This window comes from Oryx dammah, unplaced genomic scaffold (assembly GCF_014754425.2).
Source record: "Oryx dammah isolate SB20612 unplaced genomic scaffold, SCBI_Odam_1.1 HiC_scaffold_10, whole genome shotgun sequence".
NCBI lineage: Eukaryota > Metazoa > Chordata > Mammalia > Artiodactyla > Bovidae > Oryx > Oryx dammah.
Window position 1 is genome coordinate 53,845,196 of NW_024070194.1, and position 25,471 is coordinate 53,870,666.

General features: G+C 39.6%; 1 protein-coding gene across 2 annotated transcripts; it reads right to left on the reverse strand.

The window, feature by feature from the left end:
* Positions 1-42: 42 nt before the first annotated feature.
* SUV39H2 (suppressor of variegation 3-9 homolog 2) lies at positions 43-25,096 on the reverse strand. 2 transcript variants are annotated; one of them, XM_040248990.1, is made up of 6 exons: positions 24,917-25,033; positions 22,093-22,238; positions 8,321-8,992; positions 6,281-6,427; positions 4,515-4,644; positions 43-3,684 (listed from the first exon to the last, which is right to left on the reverse strand). In XM_040248990.1, the coding sequence occupies exons 1-6, from the start codon at positions 24,945-24,947 to the stop codon at positions 3,578-3,580; spliced, it is 1,233 nt and encodes a 410-aa protein (XP_040104924.1). In that variant the 5' UTR covers positions 24,948-25,033; the 3' UTR covers positions 43-3,577. The 2 variants fall into 2 exon arrangements, with proteins under 2 accessions (XP_040104924.1, XP_040104925.1); XM_040248991.1 differs by lacking the exon at positions 22,093-22,238 and having other exon boundaries at positions 24,917-25,096.
* Positions 25,097-25,471: the final 375 nt, after the last annotated feature.

Here is a 25,471-nt window from a genome sequence, read left to right on the forward strand (position 1 = left end):
GCAACTACAAAATGTTTAACTCTCATAACTACAACTGGCCTATTACAGGAACCCAGAGACTTCATTTTTAATTTTTACCTCTAAAAATTAATTATACTGCATTATCATAAGTCACATAATCAAATGTAACTACTGTATACATCTGTACATACTCACTGACCCTTAAGACTTCATCTTAACAGTAGAGCTTATGATCCAAGGTGGGTGTTCAAAATATGCCTGTAAACGTTCTTCTGAATATAATTGTAGTATTTTATAATCACCATCAATTTAATATTCCATATGGCCATATTTTTGTTCTAGATGTGATTCTAGCATAATAAATGCTAGCTGAATGTATTTAATGGCTAAGAGTACTAGAACAGACTTTGATCAAAAACCCTGCAGTGATCACCGAATATTTTACAGTATAGAATAATTACAGCTAATACTGATATATGGTACTTCCTCTGTAACAAGGCTTAATTCTTTGACATACTCTTTACTCCTCACAACCACCCTATGAGGTAGGCACACTTACCATCTGCATTCACAAAGGAGGAGGCTAAGGCAGAGGGGTTAGTTCATTAGTAAGATGTGAAGCCAGAACTCAAACAAGACACTCAGGCACCCCAGGCCATGCTCTTAACCACTGTGCGCTAAAGCCTTTCAAAAAGAGCATAAAAGTGGATAGGATTAATTACACTGGCTATTTGAGTTTTACTTCAAGAACTGTGATGTATAAGTGAAAAAAGTTTCAAAATGCCAAGCTATATTATCACAAAAAAACCCCATGGCTAGCCACATTTCCTTAGAGAGGAATCCAGGACTTTTCAGTTTATTTAAACTAACAGTAGAAACTGATTTTTAAAAAAAGTCTGCCTAAAGTTGGTCAAATACGTTAAAAGCAGTCAAGTGTAGTTTCTGATTGTGGGGATGTTACTATTAACTGCGGCAGTCTAAGCCCATTTCTTCAGTGTGTTTAGGGAAGACAGCACCAACCTCCTCGACTCATGAGAAACACAGGAGGACATACAGAGGGCCTAAGACTTGCTCAGAGGTCATCAGCTCCAATTCTAAAATTCCTCTGCACTTCCAGGCAGAACTTAGCAAAATTGTTTAAGTACTTGGTGACTAATGCTCAAAAAATTTAAGCATCCATCTACCTTATGCTAAGTAGAAAATGGTACTTTAATATTCAAATACATGAGCCATGACAATAATAAAACTTTCTTAAAAGTAATATTTAAAAGAATGGTATAAACCTTTGGTTAATCTCAGTAACAGGTAGTCAGGAATGCATCAATAATTTTCTGCCCCTTTAGCTTTCTGAAAATGACAGTAAAATATTGAGAAATACAGCTAAGGCATAATAAAAGAAAACTAAATGCTAAACTAAATTTATTTTGCTAAGAGAAACTGCTTAACTATAAATAAGTGCAGTCTAGATTTTGTGCATATGTGGGGAAAAAACCCTGAGCTTACCAACTGTGTGTCAGAATCCTTTTCTGTAGATACTGAAAACAGTGCTTGCTATGAATACAACTTGAACAGTGGATTAATTTACAGCTTTAACTTGATCTAAATATTGTAAACTTGATCTAAATATTTCCCTTGCATATTTGCTTGATATTGAGAGAACAAATTCTGCCAAATTAGGAAACAAGAAGCTAGATGTTGACTTAAAATAGTTAAAGCTCCTAACAGCTTCATTTAGTTTCTGTTATTTTACTGCTTAAGTTCAGCTTTTTTAACGACTCATGGTTAGTGCGGGTATTTAAAATGTCAAAAGCTCATTACATTTCTATTATAATAAGGACCAAGTTCGAGTTTACCGAAAATAGTCATTTTTCCCTTTGTTCTCCAGCTTTACATTTCTTTAACACAGAGTAGACAAGATCAAATAACTAGACAGTAAAACACTGACCAATGTTACATCTTGAACCTGTGAGAATTATAATTCAAAGTAAGTCTGGCCCCTGGGAGCAGCTGTAAATTTGTGACTTTTTAAAAAAAAAATCACTGACACCTTGTGACTTTTTTTTTTAATCAAGAACAACAAGAAATGGCACTAAAAAAATATTTTTTTCTTTGGTGCCTCCAAATTTTGGTAAGCAGATATACTCTGAGGCTCCAAACATGTAAACAATTCACCCTGTACTATGAAAAAGCAAAGTCCTGTGACAGCAATATTAACAAAGTGCAGCTTCTCCCAAGAAGAGAGGTTAAGGATTAAGATGTGAAATGCTGCATCCCTGAAGTCAGCTCAGTTTTACCCAAGGGTTCTGTGGGTCAGGAATACCAAAAGCCAGACTTAGCTGCCGCTGCCACCGTCCTGTTGGACACCATGTCCCGGGATCTGAGGGAGATGAAAATAGTTTTTTCCCCAACTTAGGTTTCACTATGTAGGAAAAAACAAAACAACCCCCTTGCCCCAAACAATATAGTCACTTCAGTCTTCAGAGTTCAAGTAATAAATGGTCTCATAATTCAGACACATACTTTGGCCAAGCCAAGTTTAGCTTTATCACATTAAAAAATTCACTTATAAAATAAGTATCTGTTCAAAATATAGATCACTTCTTAAGAAAGGCATGCAGGCCCTTTATTAATTATAAAAATAATTAAATTTAGTGGCAAGGAAATGTTAAAACTACTTGAAATTTAGAAGATGCAATGTTAATTATTGTGTGGAACACTATCATTACATACAGCTGTTCCAAAGAGATAATCTTCTTTTTACTGTGGAGACCAGAGGTATTCAGCAGAGATCGCCTGATTCATATTATCAAGAGGGTCCTATAAAGTGCTCCATCTCCCCTGCTTGGCACTCCAAAAGACCGTCATGGCCCCATGCCCCATCCTTTCCTAGAAGTGCATCAGCCAGCCATTCTAGAATTTTAGGGAAACTTCAGATACCTTTCTTCTACAAGATTAAAAAATCTTTTACTGGTTCAGATATCCACTCCTTCTACTGGTCTAGATTGCTTCAAAATATTAAATCAAGCTGTAATTAAATTTTTTTACATTTAATTTTAGACCTTAAATTTCTATATCATTAAGATACCAATGTTTTAATGAAAATAGAAAATAGAGTATAATTCAGTATCACCTATTTGTCTCAAATACAAGTACAAAGAATTGTAAGTAGGTAAACAGGAATGACAGTAACAAAAATAGAACTTGTGTATTTGTCCAATATGAACTAACTCTATTTCTCTAAATTCAAGGTGTATGGCAAATTGAATGTTCAATCTTAGCAACTGTTACATCATCAGTTTAATACTTAAACACTGAAGGAGGCGTTTCTCTATATTCACATAGACTTCCTCTTAAGTATATAGCTGTTGATTTACAAATAGTTTTCCTTTCATGTTTGGTATCTAACCACTAAATATGTATATTTAGAATTAGTCTATGTGATCCTATGTTCCTCTCCTCAAAAGTATCAGTAATGCATTTGGTCAATAGGCTGAAAGGTGAATTGTAAATCATCGTAGTGTATAATCTTGATAATATGAAAAGAGTCCAAAATACTTTTAAAATGTTAACATTAGAAAAAACACTATAATCGTCATAAGTTCTATTTCCTGAAAATTCAGTTGAGGTAACCTCTGCAAGTCACAGCTCCACATTTGCACACAGTTCTGGCCCTCTTTTTGGCTGGGCTGTGGTCAATAGAATCTGAAGATACATCTCCAGAACCTGGATACATAGAAAAAGAAATACAGGAGAAAGACTTAAGACAATTCATAATAAGTTTCAAATTTTGTATCAGTTACAAGTATAAGTGTGAATATTCAGAGACAAATTATTATGAAATGTCACGAAAGGATGGTATAGGCTAGTCAGAGGTAAAGTGTTTTGTTATTACCCGATATTTATGAGGATGGATTTGTGAAATGATGAAACTTACTAGTAAAATTCAATATACAAGCATTCATCTCATAAATTTCTTAAGAGCCATAAAGCAAGGTCATATAGTCACAATATGTAATGGGCATCATACTTAGAAAAACAGTATGTGTTTTCTTTCCTAAGCAAAGAAAATAGTAAAGCACATAAAATTAAGTGTTCACAGTAAAGCAAAGAGAATTCAATGTTCTTTTTAAAAGCCAGATTCAAGTAGGAATGGAATAAGCTCATATATGATTTACATCATATTTTCAATCTTTTGAATATACATCTTAGTAAACATTCAGAAATGTAACACTAAAATTTTTTAAATACAAGTAATATTGAAAAAAGATCTTATAATAAATAAGCTTCTATGTGGAAGTTCTGAAAAAAGCAGGCAGCAACGTGCTGTAAAGAAACAGCGTTACTCAGCCCCCAAGGTCAGGCAGACCTGAATTCTAGCATTAACTCTATCAGATTAGCTTTGGGCCCTTGATTGAAAAGACAAACTCTTATAGCCTTTTTTGCCCCTTTCTATTTAGTTAGTATTTAGTTTGGTTCAGATGTTCTAAGGTCTTCCATTCTAATTAGATTTTTCACACTGAAGTTCCATCAAAGAAACTATTTGAAAATCATACCTTTCATTTGATAATCAAAAGTGAGCTCTTCTCCAGCATTGATAGTTCTCGTGGAAAATAATGCTATTCGGGGAAGACGGGTATCGAGGTTATCAATGAAAACATTGAACACCTGAAGGTTTGGGTCACACTAAAAAGGAACATGAGATCCCACTTAAGTAAAAATGACATTGAATAAGCTCTTCTATATGCTATGTAAAATCATTAATTTCCCAGAGTATTAGTGTTAAATTCTATGAGAAATTAAGTGGCTTACTGTTTAGAGGGTTTTGAGGCATGCACACTCAAAAAGTGTTCCCTTACAGAAAATTTCAGACATAAACCTAGAGAAAGTAAGTTCACATACATCCACTATGCAGCTTCAAGGACTGTTAACGTTTTTGTCATTCTTGTTTCATCTAATCCCAACTTCTTAACTGTTTCTGGAGAATTTTAATACAAGTGTTAGATAATATCATTTCACCTGTAAATATTTTAGTAAGGCATATATATATTTTCTGCTTGTTTCTAAAATTTTTAATTTAATATTTTTGGAGAATGTTTGACAGCAGTAACTAAAATCATGGCAAGTGAAACTGCAGATAAGCAGGGACTACTGCATCAAAAGTTTATTGGAAAGCCTAGAAACAGTCAAAGAAGGCCCATGCAGAACATCTAGACATAGAAATAGATTATTAGAAGTAAAAGATGCTCTAGCAAGGCTTAAAGAACTGCAGTAACTGTTCTTAAAAAATCATATCATGTAATTTCATATGCATGAAGTTTCATTTCTTGAAACTTTTGATTGGAATTATTCCTCATTTTGAGAACTCTATACTAAATTCTAGAATATGCAAGAAAGATCCAGTGAATCATACTAAGAAATAAAAATGACTGTTTAATTGTCCTTGAATAGAGTTATCTATTTGGAAAGCATTTTATCATTAAGAAAAAATTAAATGTTTAAATAAACCAGTAAACTAAGATGTCAGAAGGTCTCTGATATTTCACTACTCATCATAAACTAGTTTCTTGGTATAAAACCCAACAAAAGATTATCATGGGCTACCTTCCTTCTATGGCCAACTGTAAGACTTACTCTGTGAGATACATTTTCCTTATATCTATTAAATGGAGACAATGCCAATCTCACAAGCCTAAAACTTTGTTATCCATTGAGCACTAAATAGGTGTCTAGTAACTCCTAACCTCCCTTATAGTTTTTATAGAGTGTAGCTTTTTAGAGTGTAAGTTTCTGGAGTTAAGGTTCTAACTGTATTCTAAATTTGTTTCAAATAGGAATTAAGAATACTAATTCATAATTTGGAAAAGTAGCCCTAAATACTTCAGTACTCTAGAAATCCTAAAATTTTAGAGAACACAGCAATCTTTCTTTAGTCATACATCCTAAATTTAGCTGTGTTAACTTCTGTAACCCATATAGCTGTGTTAATTTTTCAACATTTTACCTCTTAACTCCTCTGGTGATTAATTTCCTTCTCTATATGAGGATAATACCTATCTTATAAAGTTGTTGGAAAATTTAAATGAAGTAATACATGTAAAGATTCTTAAAATGGATAGTATTTGGTAGATACCTTGATGAATTTTCCTAAAAGAGCAGTAATACCAGGAATTAACAGAAAAAGCCCTTGTATTAAAATACTTTGGAAATAATGAAAAAGTATATAATTATCCCTCAAGTACAGAAAATCTTTTAAAACTGTACTAATTAGTCCTGTCTATAGTAAGTAGCTCTAGTCCTGTCTATAATAAGTATCTCTTACACTGTGATTCACAAAATGAGACACATTTCCGTATCGAGCTGCATCCACTGTGAATTCATCAGATTCATAGTCCAGATCAAAGAGATACGTGATTCCTTTGTTGTCATATAACTGCCCACGTCTCTCGGCTTCCTCACTGGTGATTACCTAAAAAGAAAAAACTATATTATATGGCTGTTGCTGAAGAAACATTCATCCATAAATCTCTTAATATATTAATGGCCTTCAAGTGCATAAAAAGAAATAAAAGTGCCATCAAAATAAACATTTACATAAACTATTCTAGAAAAACTAGATGAAAAGATGGGGAAACGAGAGGAGAAAATGAGGGTGCTAAGTATGACTATTTAAATGAGAATTAGGACAACCCAACAAGTCTCAAGCTGAAATAGTATACTACTTTGGTTCTAATTTATTGATATGTTCAATATATCAATACAGGAGCTAAAGGATAGCTCTCTGTAGAACACACCAGAATGTAAAGAACTAAGTTTACAAGTATCTGTGCTCTATAGCTAATTTTCCTAGAATCAATCTGTGTGTAGTTACAACTGGAAATTAGTTGCAAATACAGGAAAGCACATATGTTAAATCCACAGTTAACTGTATGGCAAGTTTAGTTTTGTAGAACAGGTAGTTTTCATGAAATTCTGCAACTCACGACCATCATCTATACAGCTCCGCTCTGAAGAACACAGCTTCACCACATGCTCAGATTAAGAAGCCAAAAATGTCTCAAGTGATTCATGGTGGCAACCAAATTCAGCTACATTTATTAAACTCAAAAAGAGAATGATTTGATTATATGAGATCCAGTCTCCTGAATAGTGATTTATAATAATCTGCCATTGTCTAAAAATTTAAGGATCAAAATAGGGATGCAATTTAACCTGAGAATTCTGGGTGAATGCAGATACTTAAAGGTGATCCAGTTCCAAACAACTTCTAAAATATCTGAGTTGACAACCCCAGATATGCAGTCACACTTGTATTTTTCTAGCCACAGCCTCTCCCACCATTCAGTCTGGGGAAGAATGGTGCAGGGGTAAAGATTCTAGAGCCTTGGTTTTGAATGTTGGTTCTTTGTTACTATTAAGTGACCCTGGGTGAGTTGCTTAATTTTTCTCTGTGCCTCAGTTTCCTCCTTTATAATAATGGAGAGAATGCTACCATGTCATAGAGTTGCTGACAGATTCATAAGTTAAAACACCAGGTGCTTAGAATAGTATGCAGTAAATACTATCTTCTGTAGATCTACACTGCATGTATAAAAACAAATTTGCTTAGTATTTGGTAATTTAGAGAACAGTCTTTGTAACCAAGTTACAAAGGATTTGGACATTCTTTGCTGGCGGATGCAATACCTGTTTTTATGTGTATTTTACAGTACTTGGTCATAAAACGTCCATTTACTCTACAATCTTTCCTACTGGTACAAAACTGAGTTTTGCTGACTACACATAATCATATTTGGTCAAATGGATGAAGTGAATTACAATTTAACAGTTTCTGGAGCCCAGCCTGGTACTCTGTGATGACCTAGAGGGGTGGGATCGGGGCAGGGAGCCGTAAGAGGGACGGGGTAGGGATACATATATATATATGGCTGATTTGCGTTGTGGTACAGCAGAAACCAACACAACATGGTAAAGCAATTTTCCTCCAATTAAAAAGTAACCATACCCCCCCTCAAAGTTTCCAAGTCAGGATGTATTTAGATCCGATTTTCAAAATTGTCTTAGGACTCTTGTGTAAAAATAGTTGTCATATTTTCAAATTTACAAATGCCAGTTTCCGTGATTATGACTGGGTGTTTGTTGAAAGATGACTACTACATTTGTCATTAATTTTTTGATTCATATTCAAGTTTATATTTTTAATGATGCCAGTGAACCCTTCTTTCAAACCTGAAATTTGTACATATTTTCAACGACAATTATCAAAACCTACCAAATGTTTGTCACGGAGGTTAAAAAGGCAACTTTTCAAAAGCATAAACCTTCCTTGTACATTATCTGCTATGAGAGAAGGTGAACGTACCTCTCCAACATATTCCATGACAAAACTCATTCTTTTAATCTTCACAAGGGTTTTTACACCCCAGCCACAGCCATTGCTAGTTCGAAAGATGCAAAGTGAATACTGTGTGCCTTTCTGTACGATCCTGTTGGGACAGTCGGGTCCACATTGACACCTTGAGTTGCACTCGTAAATGGGGGTACCAGGTGGGATTTTAATTTGTTGATTTTTATTATAAGCCAAAAGAACTCCAGCTTCAGCAGGACAACATTTTTCAAAGAAGCAATCTGTACATGAACAACCAAAGGTAGCTTCATTTACTAAGCTGATTCCAGGAGCTGGTTTGTATTCATTAATGTAGTAGAAGTCTGAAGGGGGCCCTTCTAAGTCCACAGTATTTTCAACAAAAATCATTCCTTTGTGAGTCTTCCTTCTGTTGAGTTCATCCTGCCATCTCTGCAGGGCTATCCTTTGTTTAGCCTTCTTTACAATGTATTCAGCAACAGCAGGTTTCAAGGCTCTGTGATTTTCTTTTAGAGTTATTGCTTTGCCTTTCTTTACCTGAGATAAATAATTATGCTTGTCATTAGAGAATTGCTGAAGTAGTAATGGGCACTTCAGATTTTGCAAAGGTTCCCAAGTATTTGTAGAATCTGGCCATCCTTTCCATTTTACAAGATAATATTCCATATCCTTAAAATATAAAAGAAAATGCAAATCAGATTATGACATATCCATTTACCGAAAATAATTTAATATCTTGAAGGCTATTCATTATTATTTTTCTTAATAAAATTCATAATACACAGTTATAGGTTACTAGCAGATGAAATACAAATCATAAAATAAAGCTGTTTTTCTTTATGTTACATAAAATATGTACAGAAAACTTAGATATAGCATAATGTTTGACCACAGGCAAGAAGAGTCACACCTGGAGAAAGATAAAAGTAATGAAATTCATGAATATGTTACCAGTGATCAAGTTAAACAAAACAGTATTTATCTTTATATGGAAATAAGCTGTACCAAAACGAATTTATGACATAGGTCAGTGGCTTGCTTGGCTAGCACAGCCGCAGGCACCACCCTCTAAGGTCTGTAATAACCGATTCAATGGACATGAACTTGGGCAAACTCCAGGAGACAGTGAGGGACAGGGAGGCCTGGAGTGCTGCAGTCCATGGGATCACAAAGAGTTGGACACGACTTGGTGACTGAACAAGGTCTATAATTTAATATTTTACATTGGATATGAGGGTAGTTCTTTTTCATTAATGTCCAGGACACACAAAGCTCCCTAGATTTCCTAGAGTGAACTGTCTCCGTCATTCCTGGCCGCATGTCACTACTGAATGTGGCTGGTCCAAACCGAGATGTGCTCTATGTGTAATACACACTGCCCTTCAAAGACTCAGCACAAAAATAATGTACACTGTTTAATTTAAAAACATTGATTACACATGGAAATAATATTTGGGGTTAAATTAAATGTATTATTAAAAGAAGTTTCACCTGGTTCTTTCCATTTTGTTTAACACAGTTATGAGAAAATTTTTTTTAAATTATAGTTGTCGTTTGGTATTCACCAGAGGATTGGTTTCAGGACCCCTCTCAGATACTAAAATCCACTATGCTCAAGTCCCAAATGTAAAATGGCATAGTATTTGCATACAACCTACTGGTATACTTTAAATCATCTCTAGATCTAATATATGTGAATGCTATATAAATAGTTGCCAGCGCATGGCAAATTCAAGTTTTGCTTTGCAACCTTCCCTTTTTCAAATATTTTCTGAGGTTAGTTGCATCCTGTGGTGCAGAACCTGGGGATACAGAGGGCCGACTGTATACACCTGTAGCTTGTATCATATTTCTATTGAACAGCACAATTCCAGAGACACTTGCCTGTGGCTGGATTAGGTGATAGGCCCTCAAAGCACCAAAGATCAAATATTTTGATTTCTCCTTCAGACTGCTGTTGGTCACCATGGTCCCCGAAATCCTGCTTTCCCACCCCAGGAGTTAGGCTGTGTCTTCTTCCCAACGCTGTATCAAGTTTCTCTTTAAAAAGCTAGTCCAGTGTAGGAGCATGTGTGCTAGGTCGCTCCCACTGTGTCCGACTCTGTGCGACCGCACGGGCTGCAGCCCGCCAGGCTCCTCTGTCCATGGGAGTCTCCAGGCAAGAACACTGGAGTCGGTTGCCATTTCCTCCTCCAGGGGATCTTCCCAACCCAAGGATCGAACCTGGGTCTCTTACATCTGCACTGGCAGGCAGAAGCCTAGTGTACATACTGTACATAATAAATTGTTCAAGTCTCAATTTTCTTTGTTCTCTAGAATAGCAAACATATACCCATGAGTGCTAGGGTAAACTGTCTTCTGAAATATAAAGTAATTAAACTGCATTCTATGGTTTTTAGTTAGCATTTTAATTCATAGATATTGATAAAAAATTAACTGGAATACATTTGATTTCCCCTGAAATTTTAAATAGAAGTTTTATTATAAAATAAGGGTGTCATACTAGTTCTAGTTTATTATGACCTGGCAGGTCCAGAAAATGTACTGAGGCACGATGGGGTAAGGAGCATTAAGGCAACCTGGCTACTCAAGGAGCTTATCACCATATTTTATTATATTCTACTCAATACACAATAATGCTTGTTAATGAAAAGAGCTCTGCTTCTTTGTGAAATTGGTAAAAATGTTTAGTCAAAAAAAAAAGTGATTAAATTACGGCATGAACATATGCACAAAAACTGTACTTCTATGAAAATATATACTATGATTCCAGGGAAGAAAAAGCCTAGACATATATTGAAGTGTTAGTCAAACTGGCTCACTAAAACATAACATGGTTTCTCCCTTGTGTCAGGTGACCACAATTTGCAACTGTTGTTAGCACATAAATGCTCAATAACAATGAGGATGGTTTGGCATTGTGTAACATTACCTATTCCCCTTAATTATAAATAAAAGTTACATTTTTCTGATTCCAAAATAAAACAGTGCAACCCTGGTCCTCTTTTTTTTTCCTGCTACAATTTTTCCTACCAAAGCCCTGAGTTATACACCAAAAGTTGCCAGCAAACAATGAAACACTAAAAACACTAAGCCACTGAAGTCGGCTTTCAAAATAATATATTGTTCAAGGATGAGTCATTTGCATTTTTAGTGATTATTTTGTATGTTAATTACATTGTACCTATTTAACTTATGGATGGTAAAGGTGCTTCTAAAGTATGAGTGCAATGTAAATATTAGTAACATTTTATTTCTACTTTGTAGATTTATTTTATAAGAATGAAAATTTTACTTTTTATATATATGCCTCATTTTACTTTTTATATTAAAAATTTCCCTTTTTAAAAAATAAGATAATTTTATACAGAAATCAGTTTGACTTAAATGCAATGACTTCAATACCCTAAACTCTCAAATAAAAGTCAAAACTTTCTTAAGTCTCACAGGATGTCAATGTCAACTCTTGATTACCTATAGAAATGGAGTGGAGTCATAAGAATGATCCATTAATCACTCCCGTATAATCTGGAATGCATCATATGAAATTTTTTCTTCAAGACATTTCCCCCCACTATGTTTGGCTTAGGTTAAATTCATTCAAATATTTTAGTGTCTATAATGAGCATATGGAAGTTCAGTCACTAGGGGGAGGGATGAGATGTAAGATAATATTAGCCTTTAAGTGTAAAATCTCACTGGGAAAGGAAGGCAGTAGTATGTAAAATAAAGAGCAATGCAAGGTGGTACAACTTTAAAGGCCAAAAAAAGGAAGACAATAAATATGACTAAAACACAAGGAAATCAATATAGGTCAATGAGAAAAAGGCACAGAGGAAGCAGAACAAACTACGCTGTGAAAGACTGATAGCGTTTGTTGCGCAGGGCACAGGGCAGGCAGGATGAGAAACACAAGCGAAGCTTGGAGCTAAGATTTGCATGAGTATCCAGAAAACAGTGAAGAAACAGATTTAGCTAGCTTTGAGGTTGAGAACACTGAAGCAAGAGATTAAACTGCAACAGCAAGAGAAGAGCAAATTTGGGACAGCCTTGAACACCTGACTGAGGCATCTGAGCTTTGTTGTAGGCCAATGGTTTTAACAACTCTCTCTTAGAAACCATGGTGTTTTTGTAGGAAGTGTCATTCAAAATAAATACATTTAGTTTTATCTCGTCTATTAGAACATTTTACCAATCTTCCAACTGCCAAGCCAACTCAGTCCTCATCTGGCCATTCCTTAGGCTTTGGTATCATAGTTCTCTCTCCATTTTTGTTCCTTCCCTGCCTTCTTTGCTGAGATCTCTGCTCATCACTTAAAACAATGTAGTCACTCAGGATTCTGTCCTTGGTCCCTTTTCACACTAAACAAGTGTTTTGTCTCTTTTGAGAATCTCCAGAGAGCTACAGACTTTCCCCTATCAAAAGTTACATGTATGATACAATGGGTAATTTCAGGATATTTGGATTCTAGTCTAAGAATTCTTCCTCTAAATGTTCTCTCTGGGCAACCTCATTACTCCAACGGTCTTAACTGTACGCTGACACTCCCAGAATTTTAGCTGCAACCCCATGGAGTCAGTGACCTACTGGATGTCCAGCAGGTTTTTAATCTGCCCACAGGGAACTCACCACTGTTCCTAAGCAGTTTCGCTCTGTATTCTCATCAAAGCAGCCTTACCCCCATCTGCCTGGTCACACAAGCTGCAAATCAGGAGGTCAATCTCTTGTCTTTCTTCCCTTCAATCCCCCATCAGCGAGCTTCCTTAGATCCTTTCATCCACCTCTATTAACATAATGCTATTTACTTCAAGCCTTCAGTCTTGCCCAGATTATGGCACTCATCTCCTACTAGTTTCCCTGCCTCCGGACTAACAACAATCCATCTATCCTTCTCTACTAAAGTGTAGATTTTTAATAAAAACAAAAAGCACCACCCCCCCCACCACAGTACCAGTCGTTCTGTTATTTTCTTGCTTAAAAATTTTAATGGTTCCCCCACTGCCTAAAGAATTAACTCCAACTTCCAACTATAACAAAGATTATTCTTGATTGGGTCTCTGACTCAGTGTTCCAATATGGCCCCATTCACACACCACCCTCCAGCCACACTGAACTGCTGTCTTCCCACCTTTATGTTGCTCTGCTCACACAGTTATTTCTAGTTAGAATGTCTGCTTCCATTTGTCTACTGAACACCTATTTCAGTCTCATCTTTTCTGTGCAGAAAAACTCACCCATTTTTAAAACTCAGCTCAAATGTCATCTCTCCTGTGGAGTCTTCCTTGCCACTCTTGCCCGAGGAGGACTGATTATTGCCAACTTGTGTTCCCATTTCTAATAGAAACTATTGGGTTAGCCAAAAAGTTCGTTTGGGTTTTCTGTATGATCTGATGGAAGAACCCAAATATTCTGGCCAACTCATTTGCAGGAGGGAAGCAATCTGATTCCTGGTAGCCCTAGCACCAAGCAGAATTCCCCACTATATCCTAGGCACTTACTAAACGTTTCTGAATGTGTAACAAAAAATGTGACTACTAATATGTACGCAATATTAAAAAATCACAATAGTAACCATATGAATCCTTAAAAGAAATACAAGCTGTTCAACTTAACCTGAAGATAACAATTCATGGGTTTTTTAAAATATCTGTTAGTATCTGTTACCTCTTGCCTGTAGCCACTAAAGAGGTAGCAAGCACAAACTCTTTAAAATGCATATATGTGGGAGCACAAAAAAGAAAAACAATTAAAATCTACCTCTCATTAGCTAATTTTCCCCTGTAAGTTTTGAGATCATAATATTCCATATTAATGGTAGAAGAGCATGAATCTGAATATGAAAATCACACTGTTACATGGGAACACAGTTTGAGAATTATTCTGGTCAGTGGAAAGTCACTGAATTTTCACACCACTGATTGAGAGAATGTACGTATTGTGAGGATTGGGTTAGAGGCCCAAAACTGACACAAATGAACAACATGACCCTGGAAAAGTCATGGAGCTCTTTTCCTGACCTCTAAAATTTAGGTTTTAGTCTAATGATTTCTATTATTCCATTTCTTAACAAACCACCCTAACTGCAGCTGTCTTTAAGGAATATGACTATGGTGAAATGTGGATATTTTGTTAATATGTGTCATTCAGTCTAGTGCTAGTCCTAGAGACAAAGAATGACCTGGAAACTTTAAGAAGTCAAACCTTTAGGTAATATTTCTTTAATATTTGATTCCCAAGGACTTCTTCAGTGATGAGCTGAGTTTGTCAATAAAGAGCACTCACAGTTTTGTCACAAACTTTTCTGCATGAAGTGGTAACAATGGCAAACATGTGGCATTAAGGAAAAAAAAATCACATAGCACCGAGACTCCAATTCACATCCTTTGAATTCCACTGGACCCCAATAGGAGCCCATCATGGTAATTGTCCCGTTGTTCCCCCAGTTGGTATTCCTTCCCCATCCTGAGTTGGCTATTCCAGACCTTCTCCATTTTCTTCCAGGTCCCTATCCCCCACCTCCCCTATTATTTCTGGGAGGTTATTATTTCTCTACACATAGCCCTGACTTTCGACTTTCCACCCTTCCACGGATGTGGAACTAGAGATGAAGGGAACCGTGGATACAGCAGGAGAGATGCCCTTCCTCCATCAATTCCCTCCCTCTCCTGTCTCTTCAGTTTCTTGCTCTCTCCTGATTTTCACTAGCATCTGACTCTCCCTTAATTTTTTAAAAGCAAAATTAAACTAAACCTCCTTTGAGATATAAATGCTTGAATAAAGAAGGGATCTCTAAAAGATATGATAAATTACTAAAAGTTTAGAGATCAGAGACTAAGGTCACAGGGTGGAAGATTTTTTTTTTTTTTCCAATATAAAATGCTTTATAACATTCAATTTTAAAAATCACATTATCTAGTCAGATATTTTTTTAAATTAAATTAGCAACACTCTTAGACCCTACACATCCCTTCTTGAAAGCAAGAATTCTTGAAGAGTTGCCCATGCTACTTGACTTTACTTTCTCATTTCCAACTTACTCTAATTCATTCTATTTTGGCTTCTTCTATCCAAACCACAGAACTGCTCTAAGGGCATCAGTGACCTGTCCACTCCTCAGTCCAAAGGGTAGCGCTCCACTTCTGCTTTGACCCCGCTCGTCATGACTATCTTACTGACGAGAACTGCTCCTCGAGCTTCCATGGTTTACTCTTCTGATTGTCCTACCTTTCTTGCCAGTTTGTGTCTGTCCTTGGACAGCTCTTCCCTGTGAGTACCCCTTCCTGTTCCTTGATCTTGGCTCGTCTCCCCTTTTTTTTGGTGGATTATTGCAATGGCCTCTTATCCTTTCAATCCACTCGTGGTGCAACAGCCCCCTTCCTGACCCCTCTCCCCCATGTCACTCCCCTGATCAGAACTTAAAAGTCAAGAATTCCTCTCTCTGCCTACAAGAAGTGGCACTTTCTGGGCCCTGCCCCATCCTTCCAGCCTCATTTCAATCCTTCTGGCTTATTATGTTCCAACCATGCTTCAAAGTCTTTGGAGAAGTCAGGCTCTCTTCCGACTCAGGACCTTTCCCCATTATCTCACCCTTTAGTACTAAGTCTGAAATCAGTTCCTCATAGACAACTGCCTCTCTCTCCAGGATGAGCTACAGCCTTCTGTTGCACTAGCCTCATCTCAACTATTATTAAGTTCTTGGTACAGTGATAGTTGAGGTTTTTCTACACTCACCAAAAGGCAAATTCCATGACATCAGGGACCATACTTCTGTGTCATTCACTGCTGAGATTGCTAGTGCCCAGGGTGTGACATGATAGGCGGTAGAAGACTGGAGAAATATCTGTGGGTTAATGAAGGGGTAAGTGTACCCAGTCCTGGGGCTTCAGTCCCCATTCTTCCACCAATCACTTCAAGGGCAATGTCACCAGTCAGTTCTCACTCTTGATTTAAAGCCACATTTCCAACCACCTGTCTTCCTCAAGTTGGCTTAGAGGGTGTCAAGAGTCTGCCTGCAATGTGGGATACCTGAGTTCGATCCCTGGGTTGGGAAGATCCCCTGGAGAAGGAAATGGCAACCCACCCCAGTACTGTTGCCTGGAAAATCCTGTGGTCGGAGGAGCCTGGTAGGCTCCAGTCCATGGGGTCGCAGAGTTGGACACGACTGAGCGACTTCACTTCACTTCCAACCACCTACTGGTTCAGCTCACATTTAAATGTTCTCCACCTTCCTCTCCAACCTCAATCTGGCCCCCTCTCCTACTCCTCCTTACATTAAGCCTCATCTTCCTGTCTGGGTCTCGGTGAATAGGACTACCACCACCACCACCGCAAGCTTTCCAGTGCTGGATCCCCAACCAACTCCCTGACTGCTAAAGCACGGACTGAAATTTTACATCCTTGATAATGAAGCAAATCATCTACTTCTTTTCATCTTGATTGTCACTACTTTAGTTCGGACACAACCACTTCTCGCCTACATTACAACAGCCTTTCAGAACATGTAGGCTGTACATGTGTCATTTCCCTCCCTGCTAATCCGCTCTCTCCCTCACCGAGAAGAGAGAACCCTCTGAACATCGTGCCACACTTTTTAGAACCAGATGATGCTCTCTGCAGTAGGACGGCTGGAGTTCCTTCACTTGTCTCTCACCATCTCCAAATCCCAGATCCTTGCCCTCCATTCTCTGTGCTAAAGCCTTAAGGTAAGACTCCATTCGTCTTATGAGGTCCCAGCTGGATGTTATCTTTTCCGGGAAGCCTTCTCAGAGTCAGCCTAGGCCTTCCTCCCACCAGTCGTGTCAGGATGTCTGTCCTAGTGCTTACTAGTCAATGCAGCATTGGCTGGTTTACTTATCAATCTTGTTCACTGGGCTGTGAGTTCCTTAAGGTTAGGGGCCAATTCTCATTAATCTTTATGTTCCCGTTGCCTAATGTAGCACTTGATACAAAGAAGAATCTCAAATGTTTACTGAGTGAGACTACAGAAAGATGAATCAGCAGACATCAGTCAGTAAATTGGTGCTGTCATTTAAGCATGACGCTATGACGACCTGGTCCAACGGTCATTGTGAGGACTGGAGAAACCACTGACATAAAAAACCAATTCATCAACCATGAACTAAATACCCACTGTACACTTCAGTTTATAGTAAGACATAGTCTTGGCCCTCAAATGGTGGATAGTTAAGGAGGGAAGGTATGAAACAAAGCCACAAAATGTGAAAAGTTTTAGAATAATGACAAGAACAGTGCTTATCCTGAATATAAAGAAAGTAATTTTGCTGAGGTGAGCAAGGAAGGAGCCTCTGTGGTTGGTGTTACCTTTCAGCTGAAGCTTGCAGGCATGCAGGATTTTGCAAAGGAGAGAAGAAAAACAATGTTTCAGAGAGAGAAATGGACGAGAAAAGTCAAAAGGCACGAAGGTGCATGATGTGTTCAGGAATTAGAATATAAGCTCTGTCTGTTGTTAAGCTAAATTCTCAATGCTCAGCTCATACTACACATTCAGTAAGCCTCAGCTACATGGAAGAACTTTCTAGCATATCAGTGTGGTTGGGAAGTAGGATATGTTATAGGAGATAAAGCTGGGAAGGGGTTTTGAGGCCCAGTGATAGAGAACATCAGTCCAAAGGGACTCAGTTTAGATTGGCAGACACCAGGGAGCCACTGAAAGGGCTACAGGAAGGTCCTAGTGCAATCAGAGCTGTGTTTCAGAGACTGTAATGACTCTGAAGAAGATGGTGCTGAGACAATCTCTTTTATGAGCTAAATGGAGGGGAATATGTAAAAGGACAGGGTCATAAGATCTCTCACCTGCCCTGACTGTAAGACAGAGAGAGACAGACAAAAAAGGTAGACATACACTGAAGTAATACTGGCTTACAGATTCAATAATCTGTGTTAGGCAGGAGAAGAAGTGAGGGATATAAGTGGGTTGTCGAGGACATACGTGCGGGAAGCATGCTTATTCCAAAGTAAGAAACCAAAAGTAGAAGGTTGAAGGACAGCAAAAGTTACCCAAACTGAACTGTAAGACTAAGAATTCTGAATAAGAAAAAAGATTGGCAGCTCCTTCAATGTAAGCACAGATTCCTTGGTAAGTAACTCTCTATTAAAGTGGAACAGGAATTAACAGCAAAAGACAGAGGCATATGGTCTCTAAGAGGTACAGACCATCTAATGAGATGACGTATTAGGTTTAGAGGGTAGGGAGGAAAGAAGAATTTATAAGGATAGGTCCCTGTGAAGATTATAATTTGATGAAGCTGGATAGGGGACACTCAATCAGGATGCAGGTTTGATGGGGAAAATGGGTACAGTTTTTAATACGTTCAATGTGGTTACCTACAGGGTGCCCAGTTTGAAATGAAGCGCAGAAAGAAAACAATGCCTCACAGAGATCTGAGGGTCACTAGCCAACGGAGAAGGCAATGGCACCCCACTCCAGTACTCTTGCCTGGAGAATCCCATGGACGGAGGAGCCTGGTGAGCTGTAGTCCATGGGGTCTCACAGTCGGATACAACTGAAGCGACTTAGCAGCAGCAGCAGCAGCCAAATGAATGCAAGTAGAGACCACCGAGAAGAGGCCATCCACAGAGCAGCTTCCAGGTGAGAAGAGGGCCGAGAGAGCCTTGGCGAGTACGTATCGACATTTCAGAGGAAGGACAGGCAAGAGACAGCAAAGGAGCTTCAGAAAGAGCATTAAGAGAAACTGGTGGTGGAAAGAGTGGAGACTGAGGTGAGAAACAATGACAGCACATGCTGCTACCACATCACCACCACGGGTCAGTCTGCTAACAGAAACCCTATGAGGTGGTACTGTCCACTCATCTCGGAAGAAACTGAAGGAAAGAGAACCAGGTAATGTATTGAAGGTCTTGCAACTAGTACACGGTAGAGCCAGAATCTGAACCCAGGCAGTCTCTCCAGGACAAAAGGTTCAAGGAAGAAAGAGTAGCCAACAGGGTAGGATGTTGCAAAGAAGGAGAATAGATCTGAGGTCCGCAAATGTGGCAATTAGGAAGTCACTTATAGGAGCATAAATCAAAATGGAATGGGTTATAAAGTAAGACGGGAAACTAGAAGCAAGCTACAGCACAAACTTTTCTGCAGTCTGTGTATCTGATAAGGGACTATCTAGAATATACAAAGAACTAGTACAAATCGGTAAGAAAAAGACAACCCAATTCAAAAAAATAGGTAGGGACTTCCCTGGTGATATGGTGGTTAAGAATCAGCTTGCCCATGGAGGGAACACAGATTCCATCCCTGGTCCGAGAAGACCCTACATGCACGGGGCAACTAAGCCCATGCACCGTTAACCCTGAACCTGTGCCCTAGAGCCCAGCTCTGCAACAAGAGAAGCCACCACAGTGAGAAGCCTGTGCGCCACAACCAGAGAAAGCCTGCACAGCAATGAAGACTCAGTGCAGCCAAAAATAAATAATAAATTTTTAAAAACTTTAAAAAATAGGTAAAGGATCTGTATAGATAGTTCTCTAAAGAAGATATACAAATGGCTATAAGCACTGGAGAAGATGTTCAGCATCATTAGCCATCAGAGGAATGCAAATCAAAAGAACGAGATGTTCCACACCCACTAGGACAGCTATAATCAAAAAGTCAGATAACAGTATTGGTGAAGATGTGGGGAAATCAAAACCTTCATACACTGGTGGTGGGAATGTAAAATGGTGGCGTCACTTTGGAAAACAGTTTGGCAGTTCCTCAGATGGTTAAACCACAGAGGTACCATGACCCAACAGCTCATCTCCTTGGTATATATCCAAGAGAAATGAAAACATGCCCCTATCAAGACTCACATGTGAATGTTCATAACATTATCTATAACAGCCCCCAGACAGAAACAACCCAAATGTCCATCAAGTATGAACAGATAAATCAAATGTGCTACGTCCATATAATGACATATTTGGCAATAAAAAAGATACTGATAATATGCTACAGTATGAATGAACCTTGAAAATATTATGCTAAGTGCAAGAAGCCAATCATAAAAGACCACATACCTGCTATATGATTCCATGTACATGAAATGTCCAAATAGGGACATCTATTGAGACAGAAAGTAGACTAGTGGTTGCTGAGGGTTAACGGGAAAAAGATCTGGAGAGGTTTGGGGGGTGATGGCTAAGCAGTATGGGGTTTCTTTTTAGGTTAATGAAAATGTGCAACCACTCCTACAACCAATTTTGGAATAATTTTGTGAGTGTGCAAAAAGCTTTGAATTGTACAGCTTCAATTGGTGAATTGTAGGGTATGTGAATCATGTGTCAATAAAGCTGTATTTAAAAGTTGATGGGAAATGAAGAAGAAGGAAAAGATAGGAAATGCTTGAGTGGGGACGCAATATTAAAGAAAAATTAGGGAAAATCTGATTTATCAATTAAGATAAACCAGTGGAAAAATAGCACTTGATTAAAAAAAAAAGACATCAAAGATTAAGCAAAGTTCTAAAGGGGATGGGCAGGGGAAAAAAAAGAAAAATAGGTGCAACCTCTGAACAAAGATACAGATAACTGGTGTAAAGTAAGTTGAGAGTTCATACTTGAAGAATCCAAAGAGGTAGAAGTCTGCAGCTGAGTATGACAGGGTGAGGGACAGAGTAAGAAGTCCAGAAAAGTTATAATTGGGAAAGCTGGGGACAAGAATGGAAGAAGCAAGCGAAAGATAAAAAGCCTGTCCTGTGGAACTGAGCAGTGTGAGAACAGAAATAATATGTAATGGAGCCAAGAAGTGTGATTCTATGACCCCTGCAGCTATACTAGCCAGGCAAGAGTTTATAAACTGAAATGGCAGATGACTGGGTGGTTTGGGGGTTGAAGACTGCAACCTTGAGTACAGAGAGTGCTGACAGTGTAGGTAAAATTTTGTTGTTGTTTAGTTGCTAGGCAGGTAAATGCTTCATCACAACATTCCACTGAGGAAGCCAGTGAGACCAAAAGAAGATGGATATTTCAAAGGAAGAATTTGATTTAATGGCAGAATCCACGTGGAAGATGAAAGAGAAGGAAAACAAGGAAACCAGGATTTCTGATTCATTCATCCAGAAGAACTGACAGATGCACAGCCAGAGTTCCTACAGACCAGGTAGGCAACGGAGAGACGGATTACTCAAAAGCATACGGTAAAGTGTAGATGGTGAGAGCTTCTTGAAGAACAACCCTGCCATTTTCGAGAGAAACAGAAATACAGGGAGGCCCAGGGAAGTTAAATGACTTTTCTGGAGTCACAAGGTACTAGACAAAGGCTAGAGATGACTGAACTCCAGGCTGTTCTACTGCACAACAAAACCTCATTGCTATCTTGAGTTTGACAGGACGGCAGGAAATACAAATGGTGATGCTTCTTGAGATTTGGTAACATTAAAATTGGCTTGAATTTCTAGGTTCATCTCAGGTGATTGATAGTGGGGAAATATGATTCAGGAACAAAACGAAGGCAGGAGAAGCCAATCGGAGCTAAAACATTTGCTCTGGTAATCCACATGGAGATAATCAAGAGTTGGATGTAGAATGACATAAGCACCTTGAAATATTTGAATGTAAGAACATTTTATGCTTTAAAATCCTTTCAATGTTAGTTGGCAAAACAGATGACATGACATATAAATTTATCATGGCTAAGAACTGTAACCATTAAGAAGAGCTTTGCTTACTTTTAAGGTTATTTTTATGTTACAGAAATATGAAATACTAAAGGGAGGTCTGATTAGGTCTTTTTTAAGGGTCTAGATATTTGCCTTACCTTTACTACCTTGTAGTCACACAAGTATTCCACCTCATAATTGTTTAGATTCCTTTTGGTGATTCCAATCGATTTACATGTGAGCTTTTCTTTTCTACATAATTCCTGAAGAGTATCAAGTGAAACTAGGCAAGGCACACACCAAGCTACAATAAGAAAATAGAATTCTTTACTAATGAAATAGCTACTCAATTAAAATAAAATAAAACAAAAAATCTTGACTTCTATATCCCCACCCTTCAACTGGCAATTTTATAAGACTAAAAATTCAAGAAACCATTTACATGTCTAAGAAAATTTAACCACTGAAGAACTATTTTGGTAAATATTTCTTCCTGGATTTTCTCATGCGTCTCTGCCCTACTATATCAATTTCCACTAGGCCACCTGAACAAAATGTTTCATGTCTATAAGCTTTCATAAGATTACACATAGATAGGCTGAGATAGTATTTTTAACTTTTTCATTGTATTCTATATAGAATTGCTGTTTTAGTCAAATGTAGACATCAAGCACAAAATTATTAAAGATACATCTTAAATATATTTAAAAATAATCTTACATTGTTAAAAAGTAATTTTCCCTTTCTTTTTGTCCAGCAGTGAGAACTGTAATCTAATTCTATAGTTATATACTCGTGACATCATATGATCCACTTTTCCTATTTGGGAAGGCTGTATGAAATTTTAACTTCAATTCTGCCCATGCAGCAATGTAGTTTAGCAAGGTAAATTAACCCAAGAGCTACAATAAAATAATGAAGAGTATACTGAGTTTTGTAATACTCACTTCCTGTATTGTTTTCAAAGCCAAGGATGACAATACAGAGTATTCAATTTACACCAAGCCTGAAGAAAATTAGATACACTCATCATCAACCTTCTAGAAGCCAGTAACAGTGCTGTGGAAGAGTCTACCCTCAAATTCCTGTTAAGAGTATGCCACCACACTGCATTAAAAATAGGTTAACACAGGGTGGTGATCCAGCGGCTAAGACTCCAAGCTCCCAATACAGGGGCTCAGATTCAATCCTGGTCAGGGAACTAGATCCCATATGCGGCATCTAAGATAGAAGATATGGTGTACCTCCAATTAAGACCTGGCACAGCCAAATTAAGTAAATAATTTTTTTTTTTAAATAGGTTAACACAAACTGACGTTTAGAAACATAGAATAAACTTGGCTTTCCGGCTAGTGCCACGAGAAGCACCAGAGAGGATCAAGGGTCCTCTGTTCCAGGCCCCGCGAGGGCCCCCTAGCTACATGACTTTAGGGAGGTTTCCATCTTTCTGGGTTTCAGCTTCACTGAAAAAAATGTGAGGGCTGGAGTAAACTGGGAGTAAACCAAACAAAACCCATCAGTAAACGCACGCTTTACTTGGCAGCTCTCCAAGGTAGTTGTGATAACCTTTTGGGTTTGGAGGTAATTTTCCAGGAAGAGAGAAGAGCTGTTCCTAGTATACCCGTTCCTCGCCCTCCCAAACTCACCCAGGGGTCTCATGGTCAGAAAACCTGAAATATGATTTCCAGCCGCCCCACCCCTCCAAAAAAGAACTCAGTTCTAGATCAAGAAAATGAAATGTATTTTCCCCTAAAAAATTTGAGGGGTGGTTTGGGGGTAGGGAAGTAGTGGAAATACAAACCGCCCCTTATATCCATCCCTTCCATTTAAAAAGCCTTAGGATGTTTTGTGTAGAGCTAACCTCGTTATGCTCATCACCTGGACTTTCTACCCAAGGTGTACCTGTCTCCTGTTCCTACCAATTTCACTTAGTGCAAGTAACAGAAGAATTCAAGACGCAACCCTCCACGGAAATGCTAGTTTTGAGAGTAAAACTTGGAACACACGACACCGCAACCCCCCTGGTAACCAATCTATCTCTAATAAAGTAGAAAGAGAATTCATTGGTAAGAATAAACATTTCATGACCACCCCAAAAACTTGACACTAGTTCACACTAACCCCTAGCGGAGGAAAAGTTGGGCGATAATGAGTCCATAATCCATGCAGAGAGGCGCAGTGCTGGAAAACACCTTTCTGTTTCAGAATGCACTGAAAGTTCCAATCTTGGAGCGCGCGCACAAACACACGTTCAGCACCGAATTCTTTGGCGACCACAGAAACAGCACGCAAGTTCCCTCCCGGCGGGGATGACGATTCCCGTGAGCAAGGGGCTAACGCCTCCAGTACCCACTTAGTGGGACTTCCTCCAAAGGCGAACCGGTCCTCCCCGTGCGTCCGAATCGGGGTACATCCTCACTCATCTATTTTCTTAGCCTTCACACCTCTTAGCCCCGACCTCTCTCTGCTCCTCCGACACTGAGGTCACACCCACACCACCGGGATCCTCCCGCTCCCAGTTCCAAAGCTAGCCCGACCGCAAACGTCCCGCTCAAACCATCACAAAGGAGTCGCGCCCCGCTCGTGTCCACGGACCTCGAGGCGCGCAAGGATCCGCCGTAGCCACCCGGGTGCCCCCAAACAGCGGTCGGGAGGGGTGGGGTTTCTGGGCCGGCCGGCGGCGGGGGCTGGGCCGCCGGGTCCGTGGGACGGCAGCGGAGGGTGGGGGCCGGGCCTCGCAAGGGCCGGGCGCGGGAAGAGACTGCGGGCAGCGGGCGGGCCGAGCCGCGAGGAGGGTCAGGGGCCGGGGGCAGGGAGGAGCCCGCGGCACGCGTCTGGGGGCCGCAGTGTCAGCCGCGCGGAAGGCGATGTCTCGCCGCGTCGCTCTGCGGCAGGCCCGCGCGTTCCGGCCCCGCTTCCCGGGCTTTGGGAGTTTGCCCGGCGGACAGGGGACAGTGCGGGGCGCCGCTCTCCAGCCCTCACCTCCTGGCGCCTCGGCCCCGGCCGCCGCCATCTTGAGGAGCTTTCATTCAAACTGGCGCGGTCTGCCGGGATAGCTCCGCTGGCCCAACGCCCCGCCCCCGCACAGCCCGCGCGGAACTCGGGAGCCCGGGCGGGGGCCTAGAACCCGCGAGGCGTCCTGACGTCAGCGGCGGCCGTCCCAGCCGCGGCGGCGAGTGCGCCTGCGCCCGCGCCCCAAGTCTTTCGCGGGGACCGCGCGGACTGGGGCGGGGCAAGCGGTCGGGATCTGGGAGCGCTCGCTTAGGTGAGCGGCCACCAGCAGTGGCTTGGCTGGCTGAGCGCTTAGTTCAGGGAACGGGCATCAGTCAGGCTTTCCTACAGTAATTATGTCTTCTGCCTGGGTGCTGGGTATGCAATGTGCAGAATTCCAAGCGCAGTGTACGTCCCCCCGCCCTCCGTCATAATTGTTCCTCAGCCACCTGAGCCCAACAAACCCTTGTTTCTTTCTAGACTCTGCCTCTAGATCACACGTTCCCAAAATTGGCTGTACATTGGAGCCAAAACCCCTTGGAGGTT